General features: G+C 47.7%; 8 protein-coding genes across 8 annotated transcripts; 3 read left to right on the plus strand and 5 right to left on the minus strand.

Annotated features, from left to right (window-relative positions):
* Positions 1-96: 96 nt before the first annotated feature.
* On the minus strand, positions 97-2,477 carry ANP1 (Mannan polymerase II complex anp1 subunit). The gene is made up of 6 exons (XM_024469212.1): positions 2,046-2,477; positions 1,304-1,983; positions 925-1,244; positions 780-875; positions 504-731; positions 97-448 (listed from the first exon to the last, which is right to left on the minus strand). The coding sequence occupies exons 1-5, from the start codon at positions 2,165-2,167 to the stop codon at positions 540-542; spliced, it is 1,410 nt and encodes a 469-aa protein (XP_024323152.1). The 5' UTR covers positions 2,168-2,477; the 3' UTR covers positions 97-448; positions 504-539.
* Positions 2,478-2,691: 214 nt separating this feature from the next.
* MTR3 (3'-5'-exoribonuclease) lies at positions 2,692-5,396 on the plus strand. Its single transcript, XM_024469213.1, has 2 exons — positions 2,692-4,187; positions 4,245-5,396. Exons 1-2 carry the CDS (start codon positions 3,977-3,979, stop codon positions 5,063-5,065), a joined length of 1,032 nt encoding a protein of 343 aa, XP_024323153.1. The 5' UTR covers positions 2,692-3,976; the 3' UTR covers positions 5,066-5,396.
* Positions 5,397-6,772, plus strand: SEN34 (tRNA-splicing endonuclease subunit). Its single transcript, XM_024469214.1, has 2 exons — positions 5,397-5,509; positions 5,703-6,772. Exon 2 carries the CDS (start codon positions 5,733-5,735, stop codon positions 6,657-6,659), a length of 927 nt encoding a protein of 308 aa, XP_024323146.1. The 5' UTR covers positions 5,397-5,509; positions 5,703-5,732; the 3' UTR covers positions 6,660-6,772.
* Positions 6,773-6,882: 110 nt separating this feature from the next.
* Positions 6,883-9,809, minus strand: VC83_05595 (uncharacterized protein; the record flags this gene model as incomplete). The annotated part of the gene is made up of 2 exons (XM_024469215.1): positions 6,883-6,888; positions 7,047-9,809. The coding sequence occupies 2 exons, from the start codon at positions 9,807-9,809 to the stop codon at positions 6,883-6,885; spliced, it is 2,769 nt and encodes a 922-aa protein (XP_024323147.1).
* An 821-nt stretch (positions 9,810-10,630) lies between these two features.
* On the minus strand, positions 10,631-11,923 carry VC83_05596 (uncharacterized protein; the record flags this gene model as incomplete). The annotated part of the gene is made up of 1 exon (XM_024469216.1): positions 10,631-11,923. One exon carries the CDS (start codon positions 11,921-11,923, stop codon positions 10,631-10,633), a length of 1,293 nt encoding a protein of 430 aa, XP_024323148.1.
* A 468-nt stretch (positions 11,924-12,391) lies between these two features.
* On the plus strand, positions 12,392-12,910 carry RPB8 (DNA-directed RNA polymerases I, II, and III subunit RPABC3; the record flags this gene model as incomplete). The annotated part of the gene is made up of 2 exons (XM_024469217.1): positions 12,392-12,741; positions 12,805-12,910. The coding sequence occupies 2 exons, from the start codon at positions 12,392-12,394 to the stop codon at positions 12,908-12,910; spliced, it is 456 nt and encodes a 151-aa protein (XP_024323149.1).
* On the minus strand, positions 12,730-14,405 carry VC83_05598 (uncharacterized protein). The gene is made up of 2 exons (XM_024469218.1): positions 14,058-14,405; positions 12,730-13,995 (listed from the first exon to the last, which is right to left on the minus strand). The coding sequence occupies exons 1-2, from the start codon at positions 14,102-14,104 to the stop codon at positions 13,047-13,049; spliced, it is 996 nt and encodes a 331-aa protein (XP_024323144.1). The 5' UTR covers positions 14,105-14,405; the 3' UTR covers positions 12,730-13,046.
* Positions 14,406-17,736: 3,331 nt separating this feature from the next.
* On the minus strand, positions 17,737-18,159 carry VC83_05599 (uncharacterized protein; the record flags this gene model as incomplete). The annotated part of the gene is made up of 2 exons (XM_024469219.1): positions 17,737-18,065; positions 18,126-18,159. 2 exons carry the CDS (start codon positions 18,157-18,159, stop codon positions 17,737-17,739), a joined length of 363 nt encoding a protein of 120 aa, XP_024323145.1.
* Positions 18,160-18,292: the final 133 nt, after the last annotated feature.

The following is an 18,292-nucleotide window of genomic DNA, read 5'->3' on the forward strand; positions in this document are numbered from 1 at the left end:
CCGGTCGCGTTGTTATCTACTGGAGTCACGTGTCGTTATCAGATAAACAAGACAGAACCTCTATATTAGAATCTTGTGAATTATAAAATCCAGGTGTGAATAATTGATTACAGGGTCACAGGTGGTCTCAGTGAGAATGACAATAGCACTGAGTTCAGCTACACTGTATCCAGGTCTACGGCCGAGAAATTCGTCACTCGTATGTATGAGCACAGCTGGTTGTAAACCACAATAACTAATATGCAGATTCCCTTGAAATATACGCCTTCTATAGCCAATGCATTGGGAGGGTGATCAAGTCCACATGACAATTCCGCCCGTGCTGTTCCCTTTCTACAACACTTACATAGTATACATTTCCATAACACAAACCGCGTTAAGACTATCTCCACCCCCACCAAATACTGCCACCCAGCTGACCCGTACCGATAAACTGGCATGGATGTGTCTATATATGTCGTCAGATACAATTCCAGTATGGGGTGGCGTAAATTTGCCCTTACAGCTGCCTTGGGTGGGTTCTTCTCCGTCATGATCTCTCAAGGGTTAGCAACGCGAGTAGCGGTTGCTTGTTGCCCCTTTGCCTTCTCAAGCATAGCCAGGCTTTGAATATCCGTCTTATCCTTTTCCCACTGGCTGTTGGGGTCATCAAACTGTTCCTTAATTTTTTTGGCCCTCTCAGCTTTCTCTTTCTCTTCATTTTCACGTACCAGGCGCTCCTGCTCCATTTCCTACATCAAGTTAGTCGAGTGGTTGTTATAGGACGAGATATAACATACCTCCATGTGTCGAATGTCATCAACACTTGGCTCATACAAATGCCAGATGGTGTAATGTGGTAGGCCTACAACAGAAAATTTCATCCGCTTCGCCATCTGATTTATGTTTAGCTTCACGTTGCACCGGCTAGATGTTGGGACGTACCTTTCCGAACCCTTCCGTCTCCGCATGCTTCTCAAAGCTGAAGGCTGGGAAGTGAACCCCAGACCTGAATACCTTAGCCTTAGCCAAAATACTAACTCCACCCACGCCGTCAATCTCCATTTCCATATCCGGGTCACCATATGGATCTCGCAAGTAGGCAAGATGCGGCCGCCATGTGGCATACTCTGCATACCCTTCGACAATGACTGCGTCTTCGTCGAGGGTGTCTGCCAACATCAATGCTGTCTCTGACTCCTGCCAGGAATTAAGATCATATGGTTGTTCCCCCCCTAGCCAATCCGGCAGGGGCCTCCAGACATCTAGCACCAAAGTGTTAGGACCTATGGTAAATTGGGGATTTCTACCTCAGTTCACTTACTAGGGACAATAACATCTTTATTGTGTCGCATTAAATCCTCCAGGATAGTGAAAGGAGCGGTTTCAACATCAACGTCTCGCCAATATACCCAGCTATGGTAAGGCCGCAAGGCAGCGCTGAGTAGCCAGTTCCGCGCCTGTGCCATAAGCTTTCTCCGGCTAGCTTGGGCTGCAAATCCGTGGCGACTTTCCACATCCTGGTTCACTTTCTGACCAAAGTCCTTCTCGATGATGGATATCTCGCCATATGGTTGATTTGGATCCTCTTCGGCCTGGAGTCCCTCGAGAAGCTCGGTTAACACCAACAAGGTCCTATCCTTGGAATCCGACACAAGGAATGCGAGGTCGATTAAATGATGTGGGTATGTGAGGTTCCGCAGGTGAGAAAAGAACATCGGCAAATGTGATTCCGCGTCACGTAATGGTGCGCAGAGGAGGATACGCTCCTCTCTTTCCCATCCCCTCGCAGTACCTCCAACATTGGATAAGTCGTAGTACCGCACAGTCTCTAGTTGGAAATCTTCCCCGGATGAAGGCAGACCCAGTGTTATCAGAGGCATTATTGACACCCCAGGCCATACAAAGATGCAAAAGACTAAACCAACGCCGAGGCAAATAGCAAGTCGTATTAAAAGGGCTCGCCGTTTTCTTAATGCAGTCGGTGAACTTCTGGGTTGGAACCTACAACCAGCACCTGGTCAGCTGCCGCACAGGGTATTCAACTCGATCTTGGAAAGCATTACCTATGTGGAGAAATTGTGAAGGTACCAGTGCCGCCTTGTGGGTATGGGTGGCCCTTTGAATAGGCATTTGCCTGATGTCTCGATAACATTTTCGGCGATGGAGAAGCATATGATGGCAACATTAAGACAATTGTGGCCAACAGTATTCCAACGTCGTGTAGTTGGAAATCGAGATCAGTAGGCCAGTCGATGGTCCCCAACGTTTGCGGAACACCGATGCGATTGAACACAGGTGCCCGTTGCGATTAAATACGGAGGTGAGCGCAATTGACCTTGAAAAAAGCCAGCAATATTGGACTGTTCGTCGCCAGACGGGATTGCATTCCCACAAGCGTCGTGTCTGGCTGGTGGGTGTATAGTCGTTGGTCGTCACTTCAAGGAACGACGTCTTCAGTTCCCCTTGGGCGCGGAATTTAGGTTCAAACGAGGAGCGTATGTACGAGACGAGTACAAGGTCTTGCTTGGGCGGCCACCTTTCTTCTTTGGTAGGGAGGAAAAGCTGAAACAGGCGCGCCAATCGGAGGGGAAAAACATGGTCCCGCTAAAGGCTTTGTGATGGCCATGTCACGTGATGCCATATTTGGAAAATGCAGGAGAGGGACAGACAGAACAGAACAGACGGGAAGAAGTCCACAGGAACGAAGACTGATACTTCAACGATGTGTTTTACTTCTGTGGGGCTACAACAGATCGAATTTGGCGACGTACAGCTCAATAGGGGGCATGTGAAGTCTTCACTATTGACAGTATTTGACGCGATACTACAACTTCCATGTCACTATAATCGTGCTGCAGAACGTCTTGGTATAATATTTATTTCGGGGCCCATCAGACCAACTATGAACTTCTCACAAGTTACATATATGAAGTTAATTACTTCAGGAAAGAGAACGAAAAGGTGGTGCTATATGCAGAACTAGTGTCTGTTAGCAAAAAGCCACCCACGACAATGCAGATATCCATCATAATTTAACATGAAATATGCTCAGACAGGCCGGTTTACTCAAGCAACTCGGCCGGCCTCAGGTCCTAACGTTCCAAGACGCAACGAGAAGACCTGAGACACGGAAGCCAGCATAACACAAGTGACACCCCAGCCCGAAAGCCAAATTAAGTGCTCCTCAAAACTCCACAACCGATCATTCCGATCTGTGAAGACCAGTCTGGTGTGGGAGGGTGGCTCGGCCGAATACGACTTAGTTGAATGGATAAGCTGTTGTCATCATGGCATTTGATTTTTTTACGAAAGGTATTGCTTCCTACCTTTACCGGTGATTGAGGATATTGAGGACCGCCTATTGTCTCGTTAGTTGTTGCCTTGAAATGTAATCATTGCATAACAGTGTTTGAGAATGTTTTCAGAAAAATATTTTTGGTAATAAGATATCATCAAGGTGTTCAGAAGCAGAACTGTTTGAAATGTTTTTTCATCAGGAAACGGATTGGAGTGTTCGCAAGGGAACTCCAGGTATTGGAAGAAGAAGAGAGGTCGCTCTTACCATTGCAGCCAAAAAATAAAACTTTCCTATAGTTCCTATCTCCTATGATTCTAATCCTGTCAGCCCAGATCCTCAAAGAAATGTTTGGATAATGATTGAAGGTGGATGTGCTTCAGATGGTAGTGCATGTTGTTCGATTTGGCTCAGGTAATCGCCAGAACTCTGTGAAAGAATTTCATCAGGAGCAAGGGGAATGTATGATATGACAGTACTTACAGTATTAACTGAATGCTCACACCGTGGCGCAATACAGTAGGTATGCTGCAAAGGCGATTTTGAACATGGATCTTTGCCAGCATTCATTGCGTTTGTAGAATGTAAAGGGGATTTGAGAGTTGAAAGTTTTCGTTTTTAAAGCGGGACAGGTGCTCCAGAAAACTCCCAAGCTAGCAATTAGCGACGGATAATCGTTCCACCTAGCGTGCGATTAGCATGCCCTTCACGGAGGAAGACCTGGGAACTTTTGAGCGCATCGCATTTCTACGACACCAGCTCTCTGCCCAAGAAATGGCCGACAGACGCCGCATCAACGGACCCAGCTGCGGCACGGCACCACCACTGTTTACGGGCAGTGATGGAAGCAGCCCCGAGACGAAGAGCAGATTGGCTCGAACAAGAGCGCCGAATGTGATTCGGAAGATTTGTCAGTCGCAATTATTTAAAACCTCTTGATAAAGGCGGCCGTTCTAACATGCTACAGTTCTCAAAACTGGTGTCACTCCGTCTGCTTCAGGCTCCGCATATCTCGAATGCGAATCACAGCCGAAATCATCAACCCCCAAGTTGTCGTCGCTATCATCGTCGGGGATTAAAATAAGCTGTACTGTCCATGGGCCACGACCACTGCCCCGATCTGCACCATTTTCGCCCCATGTTGTCCTGGCAGCTCATGTTAAATACGCCCCATTTGCCACCCGGAAGAGGCGTGGGTACCAGCGATATCCAGGCGAGCGTGACCTTGCAATGCACCTCGAAACGGCATTGAGGGGAGTTGTCATTGGAGACCGATGGCCAAAAAGCGGAGTCGACGTTGTTATCACGATTTTGGAGGGCGAGGAGGATCAATGGTGGGAGGACGACAACCAGGCTGAATCAGGACCAGCGGGCCAGTGGGGTATGATGAGTGTTCTTAGCGGCTGTATTACAGTTGCTTCTGCCGCTATTTCCGATGCAGGAATTGACTGCGTGGACATGGTCTCCGGCGGGGTAGCAGCGGTAGTAAGGGATCGAGAGTTACAAGTGTCCGCCAAATCCGGAACTCTTCCACAGCCTACCTTGGTTTTAGATCCGGTGCCCTCGGAGCACTCAGAGATACTAGCAGCCTGTGTGGTAGCATATTTACCTTCACGAGACGAGATCACAGATCTCTGGGCGAAGGGGGATTTTGACACGGGATATTCGGAAGACGGACATTCTTCTTACGATTCTTTGTCGGAAAATGCTATCGAGGCAGCAAAGGGGTCATACCGAGTACTCGATGCGGCACTGAAAGAGTCCGTAGCTCTGAAACTGAGAGGTTGACAGGAGGCGCCACGGTAAACCAATATACCTGAGCTCTGGGAAAGATGCGGTAGCAAGCTGTGGAAGGCAGAAGCCATGTGTCAAAAGGCATGTCCGACTATCAACACCGGAGCGGAAATATGCAATGGCAAGGAGACTAACCTTGATCCTACTAAATCCTTTGGGATGGGATAGATCTCTCTCACGAAGAACTCGTGCCTTGTACACACTTCAGTACAATGAGTGAGAGTTTTTATCCAGTGGCACAAAAATAAATCACGTGCCATAGGGCTGTCGCCAAGGGCACATCCCACAAATCTGCTTAATAAGCACCTTATACTAGCGCCGTATGTCAACTATAAGTTTTCAAAATATTTTCGTTTCCAAACATTTAAAAGTGTAAAAGTTCCGCACAAAGAAACTGAACATTGTCAGACTCAGCAATACCAATGCTTGATTGTTATGGTTAGTACATCCAATCCTATTCCGATCCCATCTTCGATATGATTCAACAATCTGTCAATCCCCTGAGAACCAGAGTCTCTGGATATGAAGTTCAAATATATGTTTTAATTAATGATTTATCGTTACTACTTTCCACATTACTCCCAAAGCACCTTTTTGTCACACTCACTGACTGACACAAATGGTTTTACAGGAATAGGTTATTGACCTTGACTATCTCAAGATGGCTTCTGGGAGCACAATGATCGACGGACCAGTCCCGATTTCCAGGATTGCAGGGCGGTACTTGGTGTTCGACATCAACGTCGTGACTTACTTACGTAGAACCCATCACATCTGTGGTGTCCTTATTGGCAGCATTCCACAAGTTCCTCAACAAAATGTCTTCCTTGGTCTTCCTGTCGAGTTGCTTCCTGAGGAAGCTAGGCTTCTCGTCGAGAAAGAGGTAGCATATATTGTAGACGATGCATCACAACATCGTGAAACATTCAGTACACTTGTAGGTGATGACAGAAGGAAATATTTGGATTCTCTCAGGTCTCAAGGTCGGAAGTCTCGGAGAGCTGCGGAAGAGGTGTCGCAAAAGAAAATTGAAAAGGGCTTAGCCAAACAAGCTCTATTACGAGCCTCAAAAGATACGTTGCAGTCTACTGTTGCCAAGTCCTCGACAGAACCAACCGACGTGACAAGTTTTTCAAACAGCTCAGCCTCGGAAGAGTCTTTGTTCCCTGATCATCCATCACTGCCAACAGCCTCCACGCCATCCGTCTCTTCTTCTGCACCTTATGCCGTCACGACAACCACTACAAGCTCCGTATTGCCTTTGTCCCAAGGTCACATACAGCAACCGGATCCTGTTGTGCCGGCTTCCTACGCACTGTTTTGCCACTTGCATGCGCTCGACTATTTCATGACACCCGGCCTTCGGTTTGGCTGCGACTATACTGTTTACCCTGGGGATCCTTTGAGGTTCCACAGTCACTTCCTTGCCGTTGGCCATGATTGGGAAGAAGAGATACCCCTCATTGATCTGGTGGGCGGTGGGCGTTTGGGCACGGGTGTAAAGAAAGGGTTTCTCATTGGGGGGGAAGGTCCTGGCACGCAAGGAAACACCGTTCGTCCATTTTGCATCGAATGGGGTGGGATGTAGAGGGTGGAGCATTACGGATACCTCTACCTCAGCAGAGTTCAATGGAGAGATATGCGACAAGCTGACCACACACACATAGGTTACTATATGCCAATTTCACAACTTTCTGATGCACTAATTATCTTCGTATCCATTTGGAACTGTTATTTGTGTTTTGTGTAAATAATGCTACAGCAATCGTGACTACTCGTCTATGTAAGCACACTAAGGGACAAATATCCTGCTAAAACTACCCACGTCTCTCCTACAACAGACGCACTTGTCGAAATTGTTCATAGCAAGAGTCACCCGACAGTCATCACAAAGGCTCAAACAACGGCATGGCCACACAATAATACTCCTTGGAGTACTCTGGCACACGACACAAAGTGGGCCACCATCACCCACCCCGGATGCCCCTTCGGCCCATGACGATGGCTCAGATGTGGCAACAGTGGCGCTTCCTGAGGAGTGACGACGTGAAACGATAAGATATTCGAGCAGCTGGGATTCCTCTTCGGGAGTGAGCCTTTCAACGTCATGGAGGTGCGAAGGGCGAAGCCGAGTTGACATCAGAACCTTTGCTTTCTCTCGCTGGTGCAGGTCTCGATATCGTGAACGAGTCATGATAGTGTCGCTGCCTAAGTGTGCAGCTAAAGTCTGAGCTTCGGCACGTTGATCTGGAGTCTGTGGATTTAGTAGCCGTGCCAGCTCAGCGGATGATAGGGGTGTATCCGGAACTGGGGTTGACTCTCGATCTATAAACAAATATTTCTGAGTTGGCGTCCGTTGCCCACTATCCTCGTCACTTTCTGAGTCCCAACCCTGATCGGTTGATATATCAGATGTTGAGATCATACTTGTCATATCATCCTCCACCTCGCTATTCCGTGGAACGAACTGTCCACTATTGTCATCCCCTCCCCACCAACCACCTTTCAACCACCAGCCGTACAGGTTTGAATCGAGTTGCTGCTCGTCTTGAGGAGACCATCGTGGATTGTCACCTCGAAGGTGGCGCCTCATTTCAAGTTCAACGTCGACATTGTCATCCGGGGGCAGCATTAGCTCCCCCTCATTATTCAATAGCCAAAAATCCAAGGTCTCGGGTTCCGGACCTTTGACGTCTCTTTTGGTCGCAGCAGTTTGGGTTGCACTCTTGTTCTTGACAAGCCAGTGTAGCCACAGTGGCCTACCACGGACCCCCAATCGGGCCAACACCTTAATTGCAACCACGGCAAACCAGCTAGCAATAAGCTTAGCAATTCCAGCCAGAAATTCGAAGGCCATAATCCATCTTCCGCTCCTTTCTGTGGCACCAACCCCATCCCGTACGATTTTGTCGGATGGTTTGGCTTTCCCAGGGTCTTGTGCAACTCTCTCTCTTGCATACCCACTCCTTGCTGACAGATGGTCCTTATTGATAACAAGGCCAGAGCCGTCCCCCATCCCCTGACGAAAGTTTGGTCCCAGCCAATGTGCTCCTGTCTCTTCAATCTCTCGTAGTCTCTCATCCTCAAGCCATGTCTGATGTTTAATATTGACCTCGAGGCTCTCGTTGAGATAGACGGCTTGGCTCGCCATAGTTAAAGCACTAAACCCAATCTTAAGGAGAGCCGAATAGAAGTCCATATGCAGGCTAACACGGATATTCCCCAAAGGAACGCTAGCTTGCATATTATTATGCGCTGCTGCTAGATTTCGTAAAAATGATCCTCTCTGTGGTTGAACGCCATGCGGTGGTGCTAAGGCAGCTAAGAGAATGGCAAAGCCATATATGGCCGCGCAGAGTAATATTCCGGCGAGTATCATCAGATGCGGAATAAACCCAATGATGCAGACGGTGGGGAATCTAAGCAGACTCTGATTAGAGGCATCATCGACAGAGAAGTCAACAATACTACGGGTTATCATTGCCATGAAGCAGAGTCCCCAGAATGCGGTGCTCAACAGCCTAAATCGGCCCTGAAGGTTGAAAATGCCAAGAATATGACTCGTGATATGGCTCATGCTTGAAAGGAAACCGATGAGAAGAACTTCTGCTGGAGTATTGATCCGCTGCATGATCATCGACCGACTGATTGCAATTTCTGGAAATCTGCTTGATGTCCCAGAATTATTCGATGTATCCGAGAACGTCTTTGTGTGACTATCTAGATTCTTTTTTGATGGTGTTCCACCAAACGGGCCCCATCCGAGTGACGAACTGATAGCTGCATCGGCTTCTGCAAACGTCAGGGAGTGTTCAAACAAAGTCATACCAGTTTCCGATGCGACATGGCGACCTTGGACAGCACAGGAGAGAGTTTCCACGAACTGACTAACACATAAGGATTGGAACAGGGGCCACAGCATCGCCAGTGATCCCGAAAGCTTCGGTGGGCTGTTCAGTACTTGTGGATCGGCTTGGTCCTCCTCTATAGGGGGGACCATTCTCACAGCACGGCATGAATCCCCATCGGAGGCCCCAAGTAGCAGGATGGTGCTCATGGTATGCAACGGCCCTCCATTTTGTGTAAACATGAGCTCAGACGTTTTTGTTGCATTGCCCCACCGAAGCATACCAAAGTCCGGCGAAGTTTGGCATTGTATAGATTGGAGAAGCCAGCGAGCTTGTATCGCTAGGATAATAATTGGAAGGGCCCTGAGAGCCAGTCTTGTGCGGATCCCCAGCGCAAGAGGTCGACGTGTTGAAGCGTAAACCTGAGTTCGGTTCACAATGATGGCCATCAGGAAACATCCCAAACTCCAGCGACTTGTCGCATATGCTACCATGTTTCCAAAACTTCGACCACTTTCCAATGATATTTTGGATGTTAGGCTTGGAGCGACGTTTGCTGGATTGTCCATTATTGCCGACCCTGCCATCTCCCCCACCATTGTTGCTGTATTCGAGGTTACTTCAACCCTGCCGATGTCGAGGGCTTCTGTGGTGACACTTTGGGCCCATCGAGCGCCGAATGCATCATCGATAGTATGAGGTAGTTTGAAGACAAACGAACCCAACCTCATCCCCATCCGTGGTCCAGCCAGGAGGAGGTCCTTTGCAGAAGGAGCGTACTGGGTCAAGTTCGCTGCAGATTTCAGCTGCTTCGTTGTCCACAGTGTGAGATTGAATATTGTCGTCGCATTGCCCAGGTCCAGATTGCCTGCTTTCTCGCCAACTTCCATTGTCAAAGGTTGACCAGCCTGTCGATTTCCGAGCAAATCGGAGGCAAGCAAGCGTCCAGCCGGGAAGTGATGGCGGCTGAGTCTCTGTAGCGGATATGTTGTTGGGGGGCTTTGTTTGCGCGCATTAACCAAAGGTCAGTCTGGATGTCCTCATCTTCTTTGGTGAGAGACCTAGCGGGACTACTGTCGCTCTGGCATCTACTACCGTTCGGATGGTACTGGAGGAAGCTGAGGTTGGGAAGTGCTGAGTTCAGTGAGCTGCGATGAGGAAGGTCGGACCCTCCGCAAAACATAGAAACGAGCGACTATCGCTCGCCTGGCTGGCAATCGCAAGCGACCGAACCTGGTTACTGATGTATCGTAATTCATGACCACGGAAACAATCCCTCGTCAGTCCGGAACGCCCATATATATATCGCTCCATTCTAAATGAACATGTTTAATTTATCGAGGTAACATATATATCGGTAATTAAATAGTAGCAATTTATGGATTTAGTGCCTAGCTCATTTCAAAATTTAAGTGTGTTTGTTGTATTCAAATTGGGGTTTTTTAACGGTCGAATTATTCGAGTGATTGATTATTATAAGTATATCATATCTATGTTCTATGTTGCTCCAACCTCCAACATACAATTCGCGCGCTCACACATCCAGTACGATGTTTGCATCGCAGGCAGACCTCGAGTTGCAGTGAACTCATACTATATACCCCATAATATCTTGGTTTGTATCCATAGGGTATGTTCCACGCTTCCCTACCTTGTCATAGCTGGTGACTGTCATAGACCGTATAACTGGACTCGACTATATTGATTTGCATCAAAACTCTATGTCCACTTTAGTAGATTTCCCATGACTGTGACCAGAGTCATGCTGATGTGAGTCAGGACTATCGTCGCTATCAAGTGGTGGCAGGCTGAAGGGCTTTATTGTTAGACCCTTCCTCCTACTCAGTGTAAACGCCAAGTCATCGGTGTGCCCGCTGCTCTGGTGCTCCCCCCCACCCTTTTCGTGCAATATCGGCAACTCATAGACCCTTAGTAACCCCTGTGGAGGCTCTTCCTGCAGCATTGTTGAACTAGGTACGCTAGTAGCCAAAGCAAGGTTCGCATGTGATGGAAAGGGGGCAAGCTCCAATACTCCATCGCTGAGTATCTCCACCCAGCGCGTCAAGCCGGACACGCGAGGGTAGAGGGACAGAGGCAGCGATGTCATGACAGTTAGTTGGTTTGGAAATCGGCGGAGAAGGGCGCGTATTGCATGAAGAAACTGCAAGACATGCCGAGGATCCGATGCCACACTTGGATATGCCACAGGGGAAAGAATGGTGGGAATGACAACGCGGTGAATCGTTCCTTGTGGCAGGGAAGAGATATGTGCCACCAAATGCCGCAGAAAGCCGTCGAATGGGGATTTTATGCCCTCATCGCCGTGGATAGTAGCACCCGCCTGAGGATGCACAGGGACGCATCTTAAAAGCGTTGGACCGGGGAGAGTCAGGCGCTTGCTGAGATCAAAATCGTGACAAAAGTCTGCTTGCCCGCTCAAGTCATTAGAACCTGTGCTAGCTTGGGGGCCTGATTGCCTATCTATATGTCGAGGGTCAGCATCGGGTCGAAAATTTCTCAATGGGCAGTAATCCTTGAGAACTGTCCGGCATATGGCACAAGAGCGCCCACCTTTTCCAAATTCCCCAAGCCTCTCATACCTCCACGCAATCTTCATTTTCTCGGCAGCAGCATTCTGTGCAGATTTCCCAGCAGGCAGCGATGACGAGGCCTGAACACCGGGCAACTCACGCGCCCAGGAATCATCGACTCCAAGCACGTGAACGCAGTGACCCTGTAAAACGCCTTCAGCAGCATAGTACCGAAGCAATGCACCCGAAAAGTCCGTAGCACCACTCTCTTCAATGAGGAGGGAGGTTCCTAGAGGTAAACCAGCATGCCCACCCAGCAAACTATCAAGGGATCTCGTTCCGGTCGATGTGGTCGGTCGTCCATCGATTGGCGAAGGTCGCACACCTGGGATGACATTCTTTTCTGCTGCACTCGGAGGTGGTACAGCGGCCCCAGGTGAAGAGACAACTACATTTCTTCTTCGAAATGACATGCCTTAGATTATTGATATTGCTTGCTTCAATGGGGGGTATGTGTGACGCAAAGTCACCTTGGTTTGGTTCAAGGTTTTATGGGTTTGGGACCTCCCCTCTATTTTCGGGCGCTTGTTTATCCGTCCTTGGTGAATTCTCCAACTCTCACAACCGCCGACCAAAAGGACAAGAACGACTTGTGGTTGAGAGTAGTTCAAGGTAAGTCGATCTAAATCAAAATTGAAATTAAAATTAGAGTATCTGGAATATACTGACAGCAAGTTAGCCTCTATTTGCGCCACTTTGAGCACCGCTGCACCGACTAGTTTCCGACGTCAGTTTCGGCATATCCCAGCACCTTCACTGAAGAACTATTTTTCGCGCGCCCATACATTTGACAACCAGGCAACACTCGCTCTTGCCATTTCTCGCATCGCAATCACAATCACCGCATATATATAAGCAATTGCCAAAGATCTCCTGCCAAGATGTCTGGCATGACCAGCGACTCGCAGCTGTTCGATGAGCACTTCACCATCACAGCAAGCGACCAATCCAAATATGACCGAGTGTCTCGTATCAGCGCAACGTCCCAAGACTCGCAAACAACCTTTGCTCTCGATATCAACACAGAGCTCTTTCCATGCGCCGTCGGTGAGCCACTGCACATGGTTTTGGCCAGCACCCTCTCGTTGGATGGGAGCAAAGATGACAACAAAGGCTGGAGAGACGTCGGCCGAAGTGGACAAGGTGGCGAAGCGACACTTGCGGACCTGTTTGACTACGTCTGCCATGGCAAGATCTACAAGTTCGAGGATGGGGATGATGGAAATATAATGTAAGACCCCTCACTCGAGAGCTTCCCCCCCAGCAACTTCTCGTGGCTGACAATTCAATGTAGCAAATGTTATGTATCTTTCGGCGGGCTTTTATTAGCACTGGAGGGGCCCTACAAGAAGCTCACTCCATTGCGGGTGGATTACATCTATCTGCTTATTAAGAAATGATAGATTACGCAGGGGTTGCTTTCTATGCAAGGTTCTCGGGTTCACAGTGGCTCTCTTCTGGTGCATAGCTGGTTAGGGATGGGCGTTCAGGAAACGGAAAGTTAGATGGCGTCGAGTTTTAAATGCCAAAATAAAATTAAGCCAGCGCTACATGTGGTCCTGGGAAGTTCAACGGCCTGTGCAGCCTGCTCTTAATCTGGTCAAAATCGGGCTCGTTTTTCGGTGTTAGGATCCTGCGTCTGATAAAGAAGTCGAGCAGGAGGAGGGCGCAGTTGGGCTTGAATTCTCCTTTGCGCATGTGTTCCTGCACCTCCTCCACCGCCCAGAGATAAAAGCATTCCACCTCGCTATCGTTCGGCTTGGGAGCAACGTTTTCCGGCAGTTCCAGGTCAAACACATACTGGACCTCTGGTTGAATAAGCCCGACCTCCCCAGTTGCCAGTTTCGATCTCATGTAAATATAGGTGACAGCGCCGTGAGCCGTAGCATTTTCCCTGACTAACTTATCTGGTAAGCTGGCTTCCTCATCTGCCTCGCGGATGATGCATTCGAAGGGGTCTTCTCCTGTAGCCATCCCACCAGCCACAGTGTTGTCCAGCATCCCACCATAAGTCTGTTTATCCGCGGCCCGTCGTGGAATCCATAATTTAATCCCGTAACTGGATTCTGGAGACTTGGTATAAGCCGTCATATGTGCACCGTACATGACGACTCCCAGCAGTGCTGCAGCAGTTCTTTCAACGCTATACAGAAGTTCGTTGTTCGGTCCATAGACAGGGTATAGCTCATTCCTCCAGCCTTCAAGAATTTCAAATTGTTTGTTCTCCCGCCAGTATGCCGTTGTCAAAGCTACCCACTCACTCCTCTCTTTCTCGGTTTTATCGTGGAAAACACAAACCTCACGCTGGTCGCGGCGTACTTCGAGCTCTCCTTTGACCGCGACAGGCGTCTTTACGAGCTTATTCAGGACATTCTCCGTCATGAGGCCAATCGGTACCTTGTTTACGCCATCGTCCCAGGTCAGGGTGAACAGAGTGGACATGAGCTCCGCATGAGCTTTTGGGTCTTTTTCGGCATATGGAAAACTGAAGACACATCAAACCCTCACTGAAAATATCATCTGGGTTGTGGAATATGAGGTGCTTACCAGTCACAATCATTGACGAGATCTAAGTTACTCTTTGAGGCCGACATTTTCAGATCAAACGCTATGGCCCAGATTGATTCTTAAGTAATATTAAAAAGAGCAAATTTATGTCGGTGTATAATATAACGACAGTTTAGTCTGCGTGGTCCATATACAAAATCGTCAGACAGGAACGCTATAGAGGAATTCGATCCCATGCCAGAAGGTTCCTGTAACATATTTGGCAAGGCGTACCTAATGCCAAGGTGCCCACTCCGGCCCCACGTGCCCAAATAGGAAAGGGGACTGTCACACTGTGACAGAGCCATTTCTAGCCTAGTAAATTAGTAGTGTATCGTATGTACGGAGATATAGATATACAGTATTCACCTATTTCAAACATAGGATGTCGTTCAAATTGTTGATTATGGCTAACTACGGAGGCGTGTACCAAAAGTCCTTGCCGGGCTAACAGTGCCAAGGAATGTAGCGTTCGGGGCTAAAAATAGGGGTAAAGTCAGTAAATAGGCATCGTCAATTCGTATTTTGTAGAGTAGAAGATAATACAGATATTAAATATGCCTTCCTACTCTCTTGCAACGCGAGCTCAAGCTATAGGACTCTGAGCTTATGGAGCTACATATCAGCAAATTAAAGAGAATACAAAAATTTCCGAGCGGCAAGTGCGATACTACATGGCTGAAGCACGCCGCCGTGGATATAATCCAGATATTGACAAGCAATTACTCAATAAATATCTTATTGATGCCCCTTGAACAGGACGCCCTCGGAAACTAAGTGCAAATGGCAAAGAGACTCTTATAAAGAGTATAAAAATGGACTGGAACTCTCGAGAGAAGACAGCAGCAACAATTGGTTATGAAAATGGTGTGTCTACAATGACTGCTTTTCGAGTACTACAACGGCATAAACTGATAAAACGAAAGCCAACATGGAAACCAGGATTAACTAAAGCGATGAGAGAAGCACGACTACAATTCGCTCTACGATATGCACATTGGACTCTTACGGATTGGAAAAATGTTATATGGACAGACGAAACATCTATTGTCCTTGGCCATCGACGTGGAGGATTTAAAGTATGGAGGACAAAAGATGAGAGATTCGAGCCATCTGTTATTCGCTCTCGATGGCATGGAGCGTCGGAATTCATGTGGTGGAGCTGTTTTACATACGGTAAAAAGGGGCCATATCACATTTGGAAAAAGGAGACATCAAAGGAGAAGAGAGAAGCAGCAATTAAAATTGAAGCATTTAATAATACAATTGAGCACAATGCAAAGAGGAATGGGAACTTGAAAATGGAATACGTCGCCTTGGATTACGGAATGTAATGGTGGGTGCACCAGATGTGAGAATCTAGCCACCCAAGGAAGGGATGATTTTACTAAGACAACACACTGTCTTAGGAAACAGAGGCAAAGGGTTGTAGCTTAGACTATTCCACAACGCAGCAATCAGGTGTGTGATGTAGTGAAGTGGTTCAGACAAGTTGCAACAAATGTTGAGTCTGGGAACTCAGGGGTAAGTCAGAGGTTAACACCTCACTGACTTTTCAGAAACAAGGAGTAACAAGATGAATGCTTGGAAGCTTGTAAAAGACGTAGAAGTATGTGCTAGTCGATTTACTGTATTGCCTGCTTGCCCTTTCTTAAGGAAAGGGCAATCCTATTTATGCCAAAGGAGTGTAGTTCTCTCATTTTCCATGACTTTCCATGACTAACCAGGCTTGGTAAATGTATTAGAAATCAAGTGCGACCCACAACTAGCTTGCTAATCATGTAGCGAATGTAAGAGAATCCCATAGAACCATCTCTTGGGTTCCTAGCCTATAGGAAGTGAAAAGGAGGTCCAAGGTCAGAGCACCTATAGATAAATTATGTCATAACTTAACCAATCTTGTGGGTAACTAAGGAGCGATGACATGTAATGAATCATAGAGGGTTGTAGAAGCTTCTAGAGCTATCGTTCATGTTCCTAGGCCTCTAGTTGGTAGAGATATGCCATGTGGTAGTATTGGCCCACCCCCTTAAGGAGGAGATTTTCTTAATAACTTGTTCAATGAGTGTCCAAATGATATGCCGTGATGTATGTAGCATAAACAGATGTAGTAGAAGAGTTTGCAGCAATCGTTGAGTAGTATTGCTTCTGTTGTTGATGTGATAAGCCAAGATATGTATGTTGACTTGTAGGTTTGAGGAGGAGATTTCTAAGTTTGCTCTTGAGTTTGATAGCAAACTGAGTGCAACGAATGTCAGTATGACATTACATTGCAATGTCACGGACGTCCTCCGTAGCTGGACTACAGGTCCTACTCCCTGAAGGACAGGATAATACTACCCAGAATGTAGTATATCCTGAGGTTTTAGTTGGAATCAATTAGACATACGTCCTATACTACTTCTTAGCCTCTAATGTCTACTTTTGAGGGTGTTTCTGTTCTGTTACGGCCATCTACAGTTGTCTACGGGTGTTGTTATCACCTATCCTTAAGAACCTATCCTTAACTATCCATAAGACTTCACATCATATTTCTAATCATAATATACAGCACAATAAACAAAGGTAATTGCCTGTAGGCATGTCATTTACTATTCTACACTATTCTACAATAATATACGGCCCTTTGGCCCCCTCCCCCCCATTTTCCTCCTCCTCCTCATCCTCCTCCGCCTCCTCCTCTCTCCTCCTACCATGCCCAACCTGCCCCTCTAGGCTCCCCGACCCCTCTATAGAGATGAACCCGGCTGGCACACCATCCTCGAAGCTGACGAAGTTCATCACCAGTGTAATGGTGGGTGATGTGAGAGTCTAGCCACCCAAGGAAGGGATGATTTTACTAAGACAACACACTGTCTTAGGAAACAGAGCCAATGGGTTGTAGCTTAGACTATTCCACAATGCAGCAATCAGGTGTATGACGTAGTGGAGTGGTTTAGACAAGTTGTAACAAATGTTGAGTCTGAGAACTCAGGGATAAGTCAGAGGTTAGCACCTCACTGACTTTTCAGAAACAAGGAGTAACAAGATGAATGCTTGGAAGCTTGGAAAAGATGTGGAAGTATGTGATAGTCGATTTACTGTATTGTCTGCTTGCCCTTTCTTAAGGAAAGGGCAATCCTATTTATGCTAAAGGAGTGTAGTTCTCTCATTTTCCAAGACTTTCCATGACTAACCAGGCTTGGTAACTGTAGTCGACGTAAGAGAATCCCATAGAACCATCTCCTAGGTTCCTAGCCTATAGGAAGTGAAAGGAGGTCCAAGGTCAGAGTACCCCTATAGACAAATTATGTCATAACTTAACCAATCTTGTGGGTAACTAAGGAGCGATGATGTGTAATGAATCATAGAGGGTTGTAGAAGCTTTTAGAGCTATCGTTCATGTTCCTAGGCCTCTAGTTGATAGAGATATGTCATGTGTAGTATTAGCCCAGTAACTAAGGAGTGATGTCATGTAATGAATCATAGAGGGTTGTAGAGATATGCTATGTGGTAATATCAGCCCAGTAGCTAAGGAGCGATGACGTGTAATGAATCATAGAGGGTTGTAGCAATCGTTGAGTAGTATTGCTCTTGTTGTTGGTGTGACAAGCCAAAATATGTATAGTGACTTGTAGGTTTGAGGAGGAGATTTCTAAGTTTGCTCTTGAGTTTGATAGCAAACTGAGTGCAAAAAATGTCAGTATGACATGCACCAGGATGTGGTGGCGCAGTCGGGCCATCTCCCTAGAGGAGGGGAGGCACCCCGGAAATGGCAGATGGCAGCTGCAAGCTCCTCCATAGGATTAAACCTACCACGGGAGGCAGCAGCAGCAGCGGCGACGCGATCCGCCAGGGCAGTCTGGGTGTTGCAGGGGGGGGACAGCGAGCAGGCGCAGGCGCGGCAGGATGGACGGCTATCCTTGAGCTGGGGAGCCGCGCACTTGCAGCCCCCACGGGCTTCCTCTGTAGGCGCCTCGCGGGCGCTTGGTGCAGCGGCTGCAGCAGGGCGGTGGGCACGCATGCCTTCTATCTATTAGTTATGGACCACAAACAATAAGGATGAGGGGGGAAGGGAGGGGGGCTTACCACGTCGTCCTGACAGACTGCCCGTAATGAGCATGGAGGAGGGCGTGGACACGGGCGCGGATGGAGCCAGAAAGCGTATTCCATTGGTATTAAAACAATAATCAAAACGAGAGAGAGAGAGAGAATACTTACTGCAGAGGTTGCAGCGCGCGCCTTCTCCACTGAAG

Source organism: Pseudogymnoascus destructans, assembly GCF_001641265.1.
Source record: "Pseudogymnoascus destructans isolate 20631-21 unplaced genomic scaffold scaffold_14, whole genome shotgun sequence".
NCBI lineage: Eukaryota > Fungi > Ascomycota > Leotiomycetes > Thelebolales > Thelebolaceae > Pseudogymnoascus > Pseudogymnoascus destructans.